This window comes from Myotis lucifugus, unplaced genomic scaffold (assembly GCF_000147115.1).
Source record: "Myotis lucifugus unplaced genomic scaffold, Myoluc2.0 scaffold_113, whole genome shotgun sequence".
Classification (NCBI taxonomy): Eukaryota; Metazoa; Chordata; class Mammalia; order Chiroptera; family Vespertilionidae; genus Myotis; species Myotis lucifugus.
Window position 1 is genome coordinate 1174801 of NW_005871161.1, and position 16460 is coordinate 1191260.

At 50.4% G+C, this 16460-nt stretch overlaps 1 protein-coding gene across 1 annotated transcript in view; it reads left to right on the top strand.

Annotated features, from left to right (window-relative positions):
* The first annotated feature begins 13 nt into the window (after positions 1 to 13).
* Positions 14 to 16460, top strand: part of ASAP1 (ArfGAP with SH3 domain, ankyrin repeat and PH domain 1) — a 162384-nt gene continuing 145937 nt past the window's right edge. Inside the window, 2 exon segments of the mRNA XM_014459676.1 lie at positions 14 to 49; positions 51 to 140. Coding sequence (XP_014315162.1) covers positions 14 to 49; positions 51 to 140 — 126 coding nt within the window.

The following is a 16460-nucleotide window of genomic DNA, read 5'->3' on the forward strand; positions in this document are numbered from 1 at the left end:
CCCCCCCGGCAGGATGCCGGACCAGATCTCCGTGTCCGAGTTCATCGTTCGAGACCACCGAGGACTACAACTCGCCCACCACGTCCAGCTTCACCACGCGGCTGCACAACTGCAGGAACACCGTGACGCTGCTGGAGGAGGTAGGTCGCGGCCGGCGCGCCCCGCGGGGACCCGCGGAGCCTCCGCTCACAGCTGCTGCCCGGCTTGCCTGGCATCTGATCGCCTGGATTCCTGAGCCGGGGATGTTTGGGGCTGCAGAGCCACACCCCCTCCGGGACCCCCGCTCCCGGGTGAAAGGGGGACCTGGGGTGTGCAGCTTCCGCCTGCCCCCATGCCCGGGTGCTGAGCCCCGGTGGCTGGAAGTGGGCCGAGGACTGGCTCTGGACCCCCCCCCCCCCCCCCAATCCCTGACCTAGTCCGGGGCCTACAGTCCTGGGTGGAAGAGAGATCTGTGCAGAACAGCCCCCACGGCCCCCTCATCAGAGGGTTCAGTTATGCCCGAGCTGCTGCGCCAGCAGGACCTGCCTGCAGGGCACTCAGAGCGGTGAACTGAGACCAGAGGCCCTTGCTGCCTGCAAGTGTCGGAGCTGAGACCAGAGGCTGCAGAAGAACAGCTCCTCCTAGGCAGACCCTCCAGAGAACCTTGTTGGGTGTCTGGGGACAGGGCCAAGGTCGGAGTGGGTTCCTTTACAATGTTAAGTGAATTAGTGATAGGGTCAGAGGGGTAGGTAAGGGGGGACCCCAGGGCTGTGAAAGCCTCTGAACCTCCATGAAAATAGGACATTTGCCCTGGAGCTTGGCACCAGCTGTAAGTGCCGTAAAGCACCACTCCCCTCCCAGCGAGCCATACCTATTTCAGCTGCAGAAGACAGCACTGGGGGAAGTTAGGGAAGCAGACCGTGTTGTCCAGATGGATTCTCCTGGGTTGGCTTGAGATTTGGGGAGCCCTCTTTAACATTGAGAAGCTTGGGCTTCTGTGGGCAATGCTCTTGGTACGCGTTTCTGCTGCTTGCTCTTCAGACCAGGTTGCATGTAGCTCTGGTCTTCTGAAGCATAACTGCAGGAACGCATACGCTGCTCGAGGAGGTAGGTCCAGGTAGGTGGTCAGTGCCCCACCCCTGCCCATCCTGGGACCCCCTCCTTGCCTCCACTTGCAGCTGCTGCCTGGCAGTCAGAGTGTCTTTTTTTTTTTAATATATTTTTATTGATTTCAGAGAGGAAGGGAGAGGGAGAGAGAGAAAGAAACATTAGTGATGAGAGAGAATTATTGATCATCTGCCTCCTGCACGTCCCCCCATTGGGGATTGAGCCTGCAACCTGGGCATGCGCCCTGACCTGGAATCAAACCTCAAGCTACTGGTTCCTAGATTGACACTCAGCCACTGAGCCATTCAGAGTGTCTTGATTCCCGAGCTGGGGATGTTTGGGGCCAGGGAGCCACACCCCCGCCACCTAGGTCCTAAATTTTAAGAGGAGAGATTTCTGCTGGTACTGGGTCCCATCTTGCCTGCCAGGTACTGCAAATTAGTCTGAACGTTTCTGCCAGTTGAGGATGCTTTCTAGCGTTCTTTCTGAAGTTAATGATGGTGATGGAACTGAATTTTGAAATTCAGTTGGAGAAATATCATCGAACTAGGTGTGTTTGTAAGCCAGAGGTAAATGGATCTTTTTTCTTTTTTTTCCTTTTTTCCCTTCTTTGTGAACGGTCAGCCTTGTGCTAGCCTGATGCTTAGTGTCCAGGATTACATGGAGTTGCCAGGCATTCCACCCCATGAGGGCTCAGTCCTTCACTTAATTGTGATGAATTGGAACATGCTGATACCGGAGCATTTTGCATCCTTTTTTCTGTACTAATTGTACATGCCTCTAAAGGATGTCCCATTGATAGACTGAGCGGTTATTTTCCTTCTCGGTAACTTCTTCAGTGCCTGCTAATAGCACTGTCAGTTGTTTTAACTTTCCCTGTCTGCACATTCAGATACTGTTACTGCATTCTGTTTGGGGTGTGATAAGGGTAAGTAGTTGGAGATGCTATTTGTAGGGGTATGTGCCCATAATTTCAGCAACCGCAGAGGATACGATAAATGTTGCTCTTGGTCTTAGTTTTAGGTAACTAAATTTAAAAGCAAATGCAAGGCGAGTGTGTATGTGTGGTGTGTGTTACTATTTTGCAAGGTTAGAAAAATAGATCAGTCATAATACAAATGTGGTTATCTATGAACTTGAGAAGGAATTGGAACCAGGCTAGAAGTTTAAAAGTGTCATGTTAGAGTACATTGATAATACTCATGGTCTCAAAAATATAACAGTAACTGTTTCACTCAGAATGGCACAGTAATTTTGTAACTCTCTTTTCTGAACTTGAGTACAATACTGGTCAGGAAGTCATTGTCCCCAGTCTGTGTCTTTTAACTCTTGAATCATAGTCCATGAAGTTGAACTCATAAGTGATTTTCATTTGCATAAATGTGAAACATACCCTTTAGTTTCTTATTGATAGACTAGTGGCCCGGTGCACAAATTTGTTCATGTTGAAAGGAAATTAATTAGAAGAAATATTTTAATATCGCTATTCACCCTTTCTCTATAATAGAAGTGTCAACCAAATTCACGATCGACAATGACAGATGGAAACACGCATGCGATTGGTGCCAGCGAGAGCTTTATATGTATTGTGCATGCACAAGTCATCTTAGCCTTTTATATACATAGAATAAACTTGCTTAATTAGACCTGCTTTCTGTTGTAGTTAAATTTTTTCCAGCCCAGTGAAGCACCCCAACTCCTCTTTCAGGTAATTGTCAGCAACACAGCAGTAAATATCAACACAAAGCAGATTATTATTGTAGATCACGCAGGGAGAACAAAGGGTAAAATATTTAACTACAGCAGTGTTTGACTGTATTCTGCACAGTGAGAAAACCTGAAGTCATTTTCAAGGTCCACCATTTCTTCTTTTCAGTCAGGTCAAGTTTCTAAGCTTTCTAAATCTCTATTTTCCGGCTAATGAAAAGAAAATAGGATTCCACTGAGTCTCCTATCTACCTACTCCAGGACTTCTGTGAGGATCAAATGAGATGAGGCATGGTAAAACGCTTCACAGACATTTGGTTAAAGTGTGAAATGTTTGTTTGCACCTCGGTATAAAGCAAATTATGTTCCTGGGCTGAAGAAACTGCAAGGAGGCTAGTTGCTAGGGAGAGGAAGCTCGGTGAAGCCGTGACATCATTACCCGGACAGACACTTAGCATATTAGCCTTTTATATATATAGATAACCACAGGGTCGAATTCCCCGCCCCTGCCCCAAGCTTACTTGTATGTCGGGGGTACATTATTGCACATATCTTAAATGGATCAGAATTCAGCTCTTAAAAAATATGGGCCTTAAGAATATTAAAAGTTTCAGAGCAAACCACCAAATCTTGTTGGTATGTGCTTTACAAGTGAGATACTTGGGACCTTTAGGACAGTGGTCGCCAACCTTTCGGACCTCACAGACCGCCAGTGGTCTGCGGACCACCAGTTGGCGACCGCTACTTTAGAACACTGTTTGTGTTATCTTGTGGTTATTCTTAGGAATAGAACTTTTGGGTGCTTTTTTGGTGATGTGGAAACTCAGGAATAGATATTAACTAGGGCAGCTTGGAATTATTTCTTGTAAAAAAAAAATCTTTTCTAGTTCTAGTAATTAAATGTCTTTCGGTTCGTTTACTATTTGCTCTTTGGGTTCCTAATTAACATGCATAAGTCTCAACTAAAAACCGGTATTGAGCTCCAAGCTTGGAATCTGCGTTTAACCCACTCTCTCTCCCTTTCGCTACGTCACTGGCAGAGAGTGTGTTTTGCAGATGTCGGGGCCTTTACTGAAATCTCTCCGTAGGAGCACTGTAGGAAGGGGGTCAGAAATACCGTAAAAGAGGCAGAGTCTCCTCTGGTCTTCGCCTCTGGGGGTGAAGGGTCCCCCGGGAACCCGGGGAGTCAGGATGTGGCTGGCACGCAGTGAGTGGCTGCCTTTGGGAAGCAGGAGTGCGTTGGCTGCCAAGGTTTCATCCTGGTGCGAGAGTGTTTTCCAAGCAGAAAGCCAGTGTTTTGCTTATTCAGCAGCCAGAGCACACTGACGTGCGCTGTTTCACTCGTGACCGTTTGGAAGTTATGAGTAAATGACTAGGAGGCGAGGAGAAGACAGTTTTCCTGGGGATGGAGCAAGCAGGCATTCCAGGACCACTGTCGGGGGAGGCAGTAGGAGAGACCCTCTGTTTAAAGGCTTGGATTGGGCCCTAGCCGGTTTGGCTCAGTGGATAGAGCATCGGCCTGTGGACCAAAGGGTCCCAGATTTGATTCCGGTCAAGGGCACATACCTTGATTGCAGGCTCTTTCTGGGCCCAGGCCCTGGTCGGGGGCTCGTGCAGGAAGCAACCAACCAATGTGTTTCTCTCACATCGATGTTTCTCTCTGTCTTTCCCTCTCTCTTCCACTTTCCCTAAAAATCAATGGAAAAATATCCTTGGGCGAGGATTAACAAAAAAAAAAATTAAATAAAAAATCAAGGCTTGGATTGGTCCATGCTTAGTGCTTGGTGAAAGGGAGAGTCCAGCAAAGGTGTGCTTGGTTACTTAATATTGAGCCAGCCTTTTATCCTTGTACCGATGGAGGAGGCATGTTCTGCCCATTTATTGAGCAGCTGCTCTGTGCCAGGCCTGACGTGGGCAGATGGCATGCATGCTCTCATTCAACCCTCCTATGGGCTGTAGGAAGGAAGGGACCATGATATAACTCCATTTTACAGGGAAGAAAACTGAGGCCTGGAGATGAAGTGATTTGTCTCTGGGGTCCAGTGGCTATAAGTAAATGGAGTTGGGAAATCCTTACGTGGTTAAGACAGAGCATAGACATTCTGAATGTCTGCAAAGACCTATTTCACTGGCTTGGGAGAGGACATAGGAGGCTTCGCTTTCACGGCACCTTCTAATTTCCGTCTCATGCAACAGCGGTGCCTAAGTTGCTAAGTGGCTTAGTTTTTCCTCATGTTCACATTCCAGGGGGTTCTTAATGGCAATACTTAACTACACCATGTTCCCCCAGTGCTTTCAAATATTTACTTACGGTTTTTCAGATTCAGATGTGGGAACTCACCTGGGTGTCAGTACATTTTTGGGGAGCACCTGCTATGTACACATCGCTTTGCCAAGCCTAGCTGAGGTATTGGAGTTGTTATCTGGATTGTGTTACGGGGAAACTAATGGCCTTTGAGAAGGAGATAAAAAGGGCTGTCTCTCTTAACGAGGTAGAAAAGGGCAGTGCATAGGAAAGACCAGGGCATTCACCCCAGCAACACAAGCTAAATCACTCCACTGAGCATCCAGTCCCTGAACATGGTGCCTGTGATGTGCCCAGCAGTGTGCTAGGCCCTGAAGATACGCAGATCAACAGCTTTGCCCTTGAGAAGTGGTCTGAGTTTTCTTCAGGGGCCAACAATCAAGGGTGGGCCTTGCGTTAGAGGCTCGCTGGGCTTCATGTGTGCAGGCCAGGTGTGCCGTCTTTCCGGAAGGCATGGGATTTTTGGCTGAATGAAGAACGAAGGTGTAGCATGTAGATTCACCATCAAGATTCATTCTGTCACAACAACGGTAATTACCAGTTATTAGCTTTCCTACTACGATTTAACACTTGCATTCACCCTACTATTATCATTGACCCCCCACCAGATAAGTCTTTGCCCAAGGATGCACCACAGTAAGTAGTGGATTTGGGAATTAATCCCATTCTGTGGCATCTTCCTGCATGCCAGTCAGGCTCTTTGGGGCATCATCCATGCTTTCAGGTCCTCCAGCGTCATTGCGTGGACTCTCACCCACAGGGCCTCTGTGGCCAGGGCTTGAGGAGAGATCTCGTTCCGCGGCTCCTAGTGTTCCGGAATGTAAGCTCTTTGGTTCTCTGAAATGTTGAAAGTGATAAACCTAATAGGAAGTGCGTATTTATATAGCAGCTGCTCGGCTAGGGTGCAGACCTGCTGAGAAAGTGGCCTCAGGAAGGGTTTACAGAAAATGCAGGTTGGCCCTGCGCGTTGTTTAAGGTAAAGACCATGTCCTTGGCTTATTCCTGATCTCCGGAAGATAAAACAGCAAAAGGTGGACAAGCCTGCCCTTGGTACACAGTCCCACTCACAGCTCTGGGCTCTGGCCCCACCCTCTGACCGCACCCAGAGATCACCAGCAAAGGTCAGCCCGGGAAGATGCATTTGCCTGCAGAAGCCAAGAGAGAAGGAACTGAACTCAAGCTCTTTCTAAAACAAGGCTGAAACCTGTTGGCCAGGTATTCCAAGCTAATGCTATTTGCCCTTTATATGCCATCTTTAGGCTTTAAAAAACATCTTCCATATCTACCATCCTGTGTCTGATTGCATTCTGTCATTTTCTTACATATGAATAAACCAAGGCTCAGAGAGAAGACCGAGGCCTAACGATGGGAAGAAAATTAGATCTGAATGTTCAGGGGTCCTGACTCCCAGCCCTGGCTCTTTGCACTCTGCTCACAAAGGCTGTGGAGGCTGGAGTTTTTTTGGGGGGGATGTGGGGGACTCTTCCCTTGCTGCTCCCTAGAACTTGCTTCCAAGTAGGATGGGCGGAGAGTGAACTTGAATTTAGGAACCTGATCTTGCAGGCCAGCCTGCTCTCTCACAAGACGTACTACGATCCGTGCGAGGCCACCGCATAGATCACAGGACTCCCTGGTGTCGGGCTAAGGCTTTCACTGGAAGCACTGGTGTGGGGTTGGACATTGAGCCACTGCCCGGATCGGTGCCCTTATGTCTGTGAGTCAGGGGAGCCTAGGAGAGGTGGTTTCCATTTACGTAACCTAGTCCCTGGGCACTGGAGCCAGACCGTGGCCTCAGCCGTTGCCACATGAGTGATGGGCTGGGGATCACTTTGCAGCTAAGCCTCGGTTTCCTCATTTGCTAGGTTTCCTCATTTGCTAAATGGAGTTGTTCTGAGTATTGAAGGAGATCATGCAGGTGAGGCACTCAGGTGGCTTCGTTGCTGGTAAAGTGCGGCCTGGTGCAGGGCGGGGTCCGAGCAGTCACATAGTCAGCCCCCCTCCTGTGGGGCGGGCAGGGGCCAGGGCAGAAGCATTCCTCCGTGGGGAGATGGCAGTGGCGACATTTGGGTTGAGGAGGAAGAAGTTAATTGCAGGGTTAATTGCAGCCCCGGCACCTCCCAGTGTGTGTCTTCGTTTCCTCTTGGAGAGAGTACCTACCTCTTGGTGAGTCAGTGTCTGTCAGGTGCTTAGAACAGTGCCTGGCACAGTGAATGCTCAATAAAAGATTATTCTTTTTTTATAATATGTTTTTATTGATTTCAGAGAGGAGGGGAGAGGGATAGAGAGATGGAAACATCAGTGAGAGAGAAACATCTTCAATTGGCTGCCTCCTGCACGTACCCCTATGGGGATCGAGTTAGCAACCCGGGCATGTGCCCTGACCAGGAATCGAACCAGCGACCTCTTGGTTCCTGGGTTAACGCTCAACCACAGAGCCACACCTGCTGAGCAAGATTATTCTTACGTCCTCATTGCTGTCGCTGTTTATTGCTACTGGACTAGACCCTTGAATGTGTAAGTGTGAGGAGGAGACTCGGTAGACTCATTTCAGAAGGTGGGTGGTGGGTCAGGTGGCAGAGCCGGTGTGTGCCGTCAAGCACCTGATATTGGAGGTGCAGATAGGGGACTAGAGGCACCACTGAACACTTTGACCTTTCGGGGTCATGGTCAAAGCCAGTTTGATCTGAAACAGACTGTCAACTCGCTTTTATTGTATATTCAGTCCTTGTGGGTGCTACTCCCAAATAAGGGAGTGCGTCGCACTGTCTCTGCTTCCTGTGTCGCTGCCGATTCTTTCTGTTTCCTCCCCTCCACCCCTCCACCATGTCCCTTCCATTGGTACATCAAAGCCCTGGCAGTGCTGGCCCCTTTGACTTCTGCTGGGGCTTCTGGGTAAGGAGCCACCTTCTCGGTTGCATAATGAATGCAGGTATTTGTGGTTATTTGTGGGCAGGCGCTGGGGGTGCATTTTTGCCTTGGCCCTGGCCCTGGCCGCTGGCTTATGTGCCTTCCCGATTCCAGCGTGAAGCACTGAGACCACAGGAATTCTGTTTTGGTTTGGAGGCAGCGCCTTAAAGTGAACAGGATCTATCCTTGAACTTGAGTCTCTGTGTGCCTCATGACTCTTTTCAGTGTCAGTGGGCTGAGTTTTAATTATTTGTGGGGCAGGGGGCAGGTCAGACCTGGGGCACCTGATCCCGTTTGGTCCTCACAGAATCGGGAGTTCACGGCGGGCTCTTCCTGCCTGGAGCATGTCGAGCAGCCCCGGACGTGGTGCCGTTTGCGTCCACTTATGTAAGAACCGAATGTTAATGCGGAGACTGTGCTATAATTTTCCCCAAAGAACTGCAGTATAGCCCCTTGGAGAAGACAGCACCCACTTTAGCCACCCAGGAGCTAGGAAGACAGAAGCAGAACCTCCAGTGCCAGGGAGGAAAAGCCCAAAACACGATGGCATTTTTGGTACCAACTATTACGGAAAGCGGAGTTGGCTACGGTGAGCTAGGCCATCCTTGTTCCTGCCAGATGTGCTTCAGATGGAGGGAAATAGAAGCTCTTCCAAGCTCTTTCTGCTGTGAATACAGCCCTGGTAGCTTGGATTCTGTAACACTGTGCTCAGAGGCTGGGCAAGGACGGCCGTGTCCCCAATGCGCAGCCTGGCACCTGGCACGGTGACTCTGTTATAATGAAAAACACTCAACAGACCTGGGCAGGGCCTTCGAGACCATCCGTCCATTCCCTCTTTTCTACGGGGAGGAAGCTGAGGCCCAGAAAACCTAAGGGTGTTGGGCTCCTTTGTTACGAGTAACAGGCCCCACCTCACCCCAAGAAAACAAAATAGAGCTAAATCAGGCAACATGAGGGCTCATTGGAAGGACTTACGGAACGTGAGTGGCAAAAATAGTAGGAAATGAGGGTGTTCTATTTGGGGGGAACGGCAGAGGATGGCAGCCCCAGCCCTGCGTGCCCCCAGCCCAGTGCCCCACTCCCGCCGAATCTCGGGGAGGATCGGATGGGACCAGCTTAGGTCAGGAGAGCACTTGGCCATGTTGGCGGGGTTAGGTGATGGGCGGGGCTAAGCCTCCCCTCGGGCAGGGGCTGGGTGTGGGGGTCGTCCACCCAGAGCACCCGGCCAGGCTGGGACGAGGACCGAGCTCTCTGGCCCCGTCATCCTCCGTTTTCAGAGTGACAACCGAGTGGAGAAGCAGCGGACCTGGCCCCCAGCCGCACTGGGAGCGCGTTAGTTTCTCTGCCCCCCCTCTCTGCAAGTCCCCGCCCCCCCTTCCCCTCCCCTCTGCGCGGTACTCATTTGGGCACTTTGAAGGGCTGTGGTCAGCCCTGTGCCTCTAGCTGCAGCTTTCCTGATGTGGTCAGGAAAGACCAACATTCCGCACAGGCTGTGGGCAGAGGAGAAACTCCCCGTTGCCGCCTCAGTCCACAGAGAGCAAAAATAGCTTGCCGTGGCCGCGAGGTGGACGGAGACGGGGGAAATGGGCCGGGTTCGGGGCCTTTTCTGGTTTGCCTGGCCGCCTCTCTGTGTGAAGTAACAGGCGCTGCCGAAAGGTCTGCCGAGGGCTAACGGCTTTCCTCCCCTAAGTGGCTTCTCCGCTGACCAGTGACATGCAGAATAAAATGTGAGCGTCTTCATTTTTTCACAGTGTGAGGAGTCTTCCTTTGTGTTTCATTAATCATTTTTTTATGAAGCCCATTTCCTTTTCCTCGTAATGTTTATTCACATTAATAGCACTTACATAAAATTAGATACTCCCTTCTTATTTGCACAAAGTGCAAAGCAAAATAAGCCTTCACTGCTGGCCCAGCAGCTGCCGCCGCCTTAATAACTGAGATTTTCACAGCCGTGCGGGTGAACGCGCTGCCTCCCGGTAAGTATAGTGGTGCCAAGTCCCATCACACCATCACCATCCCAGGCATCTGCATCTGGGAGGAGAGTTTGAGCAAATTCAGGTTATGCGAACACTACAATTAAGCACCTGCTGTATGCTTGGTGCTGTGCTGGATGCCCGACACACATCATCTCATTTAATTTAATCCAGCAGTTCTGGTGCTTTCCCCCTGCTGACCGATGACGAGCCAGGCTCAGGAAGGATTCCCAACCTTAGAAAGGATTCGGCCCACCCCATGCTCCTTCCACCTCCCATGGGGCCTCGAGAAAAAATGCTTGTGAATAGAAGAGTAACAAAGCAGAACCATCAGGGAGTAGGCTTTCGGTGAGGCATGAGGTATTTAGGTTAGAGTTGAATAAGAACTTCCTGGCTATTAAATACCACTTGGATAGCCACAGAAGTAGCATTTCTTCCCTCTGATTTGAGGATGATTGTCATTGATTGGCTAATGAGCTCAATTATGTACTTACTCATGTTCAAACCTGTCTTCAGTTTAGTACATTGACATTGAAAGTACCTCAGGGCCATGGATTGATCCCTCCCTCTCTTTTTTTTCCTTCCTAGTTGGCACTCATAAATTTGACTAAAATAGTGAAGATTGTGGTGAAACGGCATGTGATTTATACTTGTTGAGGGCAGCGCTGGTAAAGGTTTTCCGAATACTGCTGTCTACCTCCCTGGACTTTTATTTACATGCCTAGCGATTACCCAGAGCAGTCGGAAAACCCTCAGTTACTCAATTTGTAAGACATCTGATCACAGACTCATGGCAAACCCGGATGCCCGGCCAAGTTCTTGGTCTGCCTTTCGGGGTCTGCCGCCTGCCGCCTGCCGCTGGTTAGCCGTGTCTGGGACCGTGGTAGCTCCCGTTTCTGAGTCCCAGCCCTGGACCGAGTCCTTCACGTGGGTTGTTTCTAACTCACCCGTCACCCGGTGTGATGGAGCCAGGAATCAAACCTGGGTCTGCGGGGCTCCATGGCCCACACCCTCCCTCCGCTGCCTCCCCCGGGATCCGAGAGTCACACTCATTTACTCTCCCAGTGGAAACACACACACACATAAACACACGCAGTCTTCTGCAGGTGGGAAAGGAAAATATTTCCCCCCTGACTTGCTTCCTGCGTGGGAGGCATTTGAATGTAGGTCATTTATAGCTGCTGTCCGGGCAGCCAGTTCATGAGGTGGCACTGGAGGGATTAATGAGAGATTTGGTATTTCAGAGTCGGCCTCTCTGGCTTTCCTTTGTAGACGGTGAGCAGTGGATCATATGATTTTAGGAGCCCTGTGCTCTGGGTTTGCTTGCCAGCAAGAACTCTGCTACGACTTACAAAATGTTTTCCTATCACTTGACTCATTTTATCCAGACAACACTTTGTAAGGCAACAAAGCCACCATTTCCTCATTTCGCAGAGAAAAGTGAGCCTCAGAAAGTTACCATGACTTGTCCAAGGCCACAGGGCTGACAGCGGCAGGCTGAAGCTTGTGGTCAGTTCTGCCTTCGCGTCTCACATGTCATCCCCGCCTCACGCTGCCATAGCTCACCATCTGAGAGACTCTGAGAGGTTTTGTCAAGTAATTGCTAACTTAAAGAATACCTTTGGCATTAAAAAAAAAAAGGCTTTTATGATTGGATAATTTTGTAATACTTTGCATTATTAGTATCCCCCGTACACATGCATGTACCTTTCATGGTCTTTTTTTCTTAGTGGCTCAGCCCTTCAAGTGGTTTTTCCCTTTGGGCATGCTCCTGTTCTGGTTTGTCGGTTTGTTTTTAGCTTTTACACGTGCACAAAAGTAGAGCGATGAGTATGCATCTCACACACTTGTCACTCAGCTTCAGCACTGGCCTGCCTTGGCCGGCCTTGAGCTCCTCTCTGCCCCCACCCCTGAGTTTCCTGAATCAACCCAAGATGGTTTCATTTCATCCATGAATATTTTAGGATGTGTCTCTAAAAGATAAGAACTTGAAAAACAACAACAACTGAACCACAGTACCATGATCACATTTAAAAAAAATTTTTTTGAACATGTTCTCCATATCACTAAATATCAGGCAGTGTTCAAATTTCCCCAGTTGCCCTTTTTGTAATGATGGTCTTTACTGAGACGTGGCACATGGTTTTTTTCAAAGCCAAGTTGTGTTTCAGATGTCCTTGAGTTGGCCCCATCACTGTTGTGCGAATTGGTTACATGATGGGCTCCTGACTAAGGAGGCTTTCCTGGGCTAACCTGGAACCCAGCCGCAGTGCCTTCTGGGGTGGTGCTCTCTCAATTCCAGAGGCTTTGGAGAGACCCACTGTCAGGTCTGAGATATCCTCTGAGTGCGCTGGGCCTCCGCTTCCTTAGGGAGTCCGATCGGCAGACATGGCTTTCTGGAGCCGTTTTCCAGGGGGATTTCAGCTCAGAGTGGGTTTCTTTAAGTCGGGCTCGACTCTTCGTAGAATGTTCCTGGTTCCAGGCTGAATACTTTACAGGTAGTATCCTAAAGAGTCCTCAGAGAATCCTGAAGGGAAACAGTGCCCACTTCATTCTGCAGATGAGAAAATTGAGTGTAGAGAGAAACGGTGAGGTGACCCAGGTGTGCAGTGAGTGGGAAGCTGGAGTTTGTGTCTCTAAGGCCCGTGGTCTTTCCATGATTGGGGTCTTCCCTGCCCATTGGGTTCCCTTCTTCATCCTCCTTGTCCCTTTACGACTTCTTGTTTCCTGGGAGGTTCCAGGCCATTCTCCTCCCCTCCACCCCACCGTGATTGCCCTGGCTTAGGACCAATATCTTCCTCACCAGGGTGTCAGCTAACTCTCCTGGCGGGAAAACTTACAATGACTCACTGGGAGGTATGAATGCCTGATAAGGTGCCACAGCCCTCACCTCTCCCAGAGCTGTGTGCACTCTAACAGTGCTGACTCCCTGACCCAACAGAACCAGCAGAGCGTGGGCTCAGGCTTCCTGATGAGGCTTTTGGGAGGTGGTTGTAGGGGTTGAGCTGTGTGGCTGTCTCTCCCCATGGCTCAGCCTGGTGAGCCCTTAGAAACAATGCCAAGTTCAAGACGTTGCATCATTTAATCTTTTCATCAGCCTCCGGAGGTGGATGCTCGGGTCCCAGCGTGACCAGTGGTGGAAACACTGGGAATGCTACCAGGCTCCGGGCGTGTATTTTATCGTCAGTCCTCACAGCCTTCTGTGATGTAACGCTTGAATTTTCAGATGAGGAGCTTGGGGCTTGGGGGTGGGCATTTTTCCCGGCTCAGGTTGTACTGTTGAAGGGAAAAGACCAAGATCCAGCCTGGGATCCGTGTGTCTCCCAGGTCTCCAGGCGGTTTGTAGTTCTCACCCAAGGTCTCCCAACGGCTGCTTGGTCAGGTCCACTCGTGGCGCTAGACGCTGTGGGCGCTTCACCCAGACTTACTCTCACAAGCATGAGTGATGGACAGGAGCTTGACATGGATGTGAATCTTGACTCACACATCCATTCTGGGGAGCAGGGTGGCCTTCCTGGGGCCCTGCGCCTACCCAGGCCAGCTGGGGTGGGGGCTGAGGATTTAGTGTCAGATTCACTTCCTGCTGTAATGCATCGTCACTGGACTCTGACTTAGGTTTGATCTATCAGCACCCCCGCAGTCATGTGGCATTGCTAGATCACATGAAGTAGCGGTTAAAAACCCCCACTCCGTCACCCCCCCCCCCCCAATAAAGGCAAACCTACTCTTACTGTGGAGCCTTCTGGAAATGTTTCAGCGTTCATTCCCACGCTGCAAATCTTGAGAAGCATCAGGAGCCACTACAGTATTGTAATAGCCACAGTTTATTAAGCTGCTCTGTGGCGGGTAGGGCTGTATTAATTTCTTTACATATTTCTAATCCTTGCAACAGCTTTGCAGGAGCTTCTCCACTTTTTAGGGAGAGAGTAGATGCTTAGAGCCGATCAGTAAATGTTCAGACGGTACAGCTGGCACACAGTAGAGCTAAGCTGCAAACCAGACCTGTTTGGCTCCTCGCTGTTACGCCACTGCTGGAGGCATTGTAGCCGCTGAAAAATAAATGCATAGTTTTAATATATGTGTACATTTTATGCATTGAGTCCAGGAGTATGAATTCCACATGTTATCCATCAGAGAGTTCACTTCTGCTCATGCCCTTCCCCTGGCAACGTCAGTGTGAAGGGAGATCCGCCCTTGCCCAGCACACTGTTACCCAGGATGAGTTCATTTGTGTTTGTTTCTGAGACGGCAGTGGTTGCTTCCTGAGGGCCTAACCTCGTGGGGTAAATCGCTGTGTCAGTCTGTGTCCTGACTCTCAGCGGAGACTGAGCGGCTCTTCGTTCCCTGGGAAGTTCCCCGTGGCCTTGGAGCTCCCATTCTTCCTCCCGACCGTGCGATGCTTGGAAAACAGGGAGCCCCTGGGGTCACTCCTTCTCCAGCTCAGCCTTTCCGTCACCAGGACCACCAGGCTGAGGCGTGGGTTCTGAGTCTGACATGTCGCTGTTGGGAGGACAGGACAGTAGAATGAGCCACATGTGGACGAGCAAACGAGCACATGTATGCACACACACACACACACACACACGCGCGCGCGCGCACACTGGGGAGGCCTTGAAGAACTTAGGCAAAGGTGCACCGAGGAAGAATTGAGAATATGGAGAGTCCGTGGACCGGAGAGGGAGTGGGGGACACAAGGACTTGTAAGCGTTCAGGGGAAGTATATAAACTTGCCATTTCAGAGCCAGAAGGAGCGAGCCCTAGAGAGCGTGGAGGTCAAACACCTCCTTTGGATCTTGAGATTCCTCATCAGCCCTGATTCTGTAGCTGCTGCCCAGGCTGGGCAAGGACCAGGCAGACCTCTCAGTTGGTGTTTCCATGGATAGAAACACTGATGCGTCAGCACGTTGTGTTTTGTGTTTTTGGTCATTGGTTTGGGTTTGAGCCCTGAGATCATTTTGTCAGGAAGGAAGACAATTTTAAAAAATCCCAGAAATGAATCAAAAGGAACACTGCCTTCGAGTGGGAGGGAAGTGCCCCACGCTGACCCTGTGACAGCCACGCTGGCCTGCCCGCCCTTCCTCCTCCCGCTTCCTTCTCAGTGCCTTCCCCTGCCGCCCCTGCTCTGTTCACGACACTTTTGCATTTGCTGAATCTTCAAACTTGTTTTTACAAAGACTTAAATTATCTGTCCGCATCTCATCCACAGCCCCGTCCTTTAACAGCTGCAAAGGTTGCTGGCATATTTTATTTGTCAGCACTCTACAGGGTCAAAGACTTATCTTACTCTGAGAGGTTGATGAAGAACCATCGCCCAGAGAAGGGAACTCGCCTAAAGCCTCAGAGGATGAGTGCTGGTGAAGTGTTGATTCCTGGTGAGGTGACTCGCTGCCTGTGGTTTTTCCATGACAAAGACCATATATATACACACACACTAGTGGCCTGGTGCATGGATTCGTGCACATTGAAAGGAAATAATTTAGAAGAAATATTTTAGAGGCCGGGGAGGGACCATGGGAGATTGGCCAGCCAGAGAGGGACCGCAGGAGGTTGACTCCAGGGTGTGTCCAGCCTGTCTTGCCCAGTCCCAATCGGCTGGATCCCAGCAGTAAGCTAACCTGCTGGTTGGAGTGTCTGCCCCCTGGTGGTCAGTGTGCGTCATAGCGACTGGCCAAATGGTTGAACGGTCAGACACTTAGCATATTAGGCTTTTATTATATAGGATATATACATATATATACACACACACACACATATATATACATATACATATAGTCTCCCCAGTGAAGCATCTCTATCTGTATCTGTTAAGCCTACTTAAAATTCTTTGGACTTGGGGATTCGTTTTCCACCTTCTCCTCAGGCACTCCCTGATTGCAACCCTGCAAGACTAGGGAGTAGGAGTTCACTGGTACAGGGGTGTTTCTGCTCTCTGCTCTCTGCCCCCCGCCACCCTGTGAGCTTGCTTGTGAGGCCAGCAGTCCCAGTTCTGGAGCCGGCACTCAGCAGGAAGAGCCCAGCTGTGTGTGTTTGGGGGGGGGGGGGGGGTTGGGGAGGGGGGGGTCTGTGATCTGCTGGAGCCACTAGCCGGCCGAAGCAGCATCAGGACATCCGTGCTGGTGGGCAGGGACATGCGATTGACCTCGGCTTGCAGCTGAGGAAACCCAGGCTCAGAGATATGGTGCAGCAAGAAGGTGGTGGGACCGGGCCCTGCCAGCCAGCATGCACGGTTCCCCACTCCCACTGTGTGCCTTCCATAGCAGGATTGCAGAAACGTCACAGGTCTGCACGACCAGCTGGAGTCTTGGAGGTAGCGCTGGAAGTTTGCTTGGGCAGCTGTGGGCACTAAAGCTATTCAGTATAGTTGGAAAATGTCCTTACTTACCCGACGCATCTGTGCTGTGCTGTGCTGGCTGCTCTTTGTGGCACACTTCCTGTGTGCGTGGTGCTGTGAGCAGCTCATTTCCATCGAGTGCTTGCTGCGT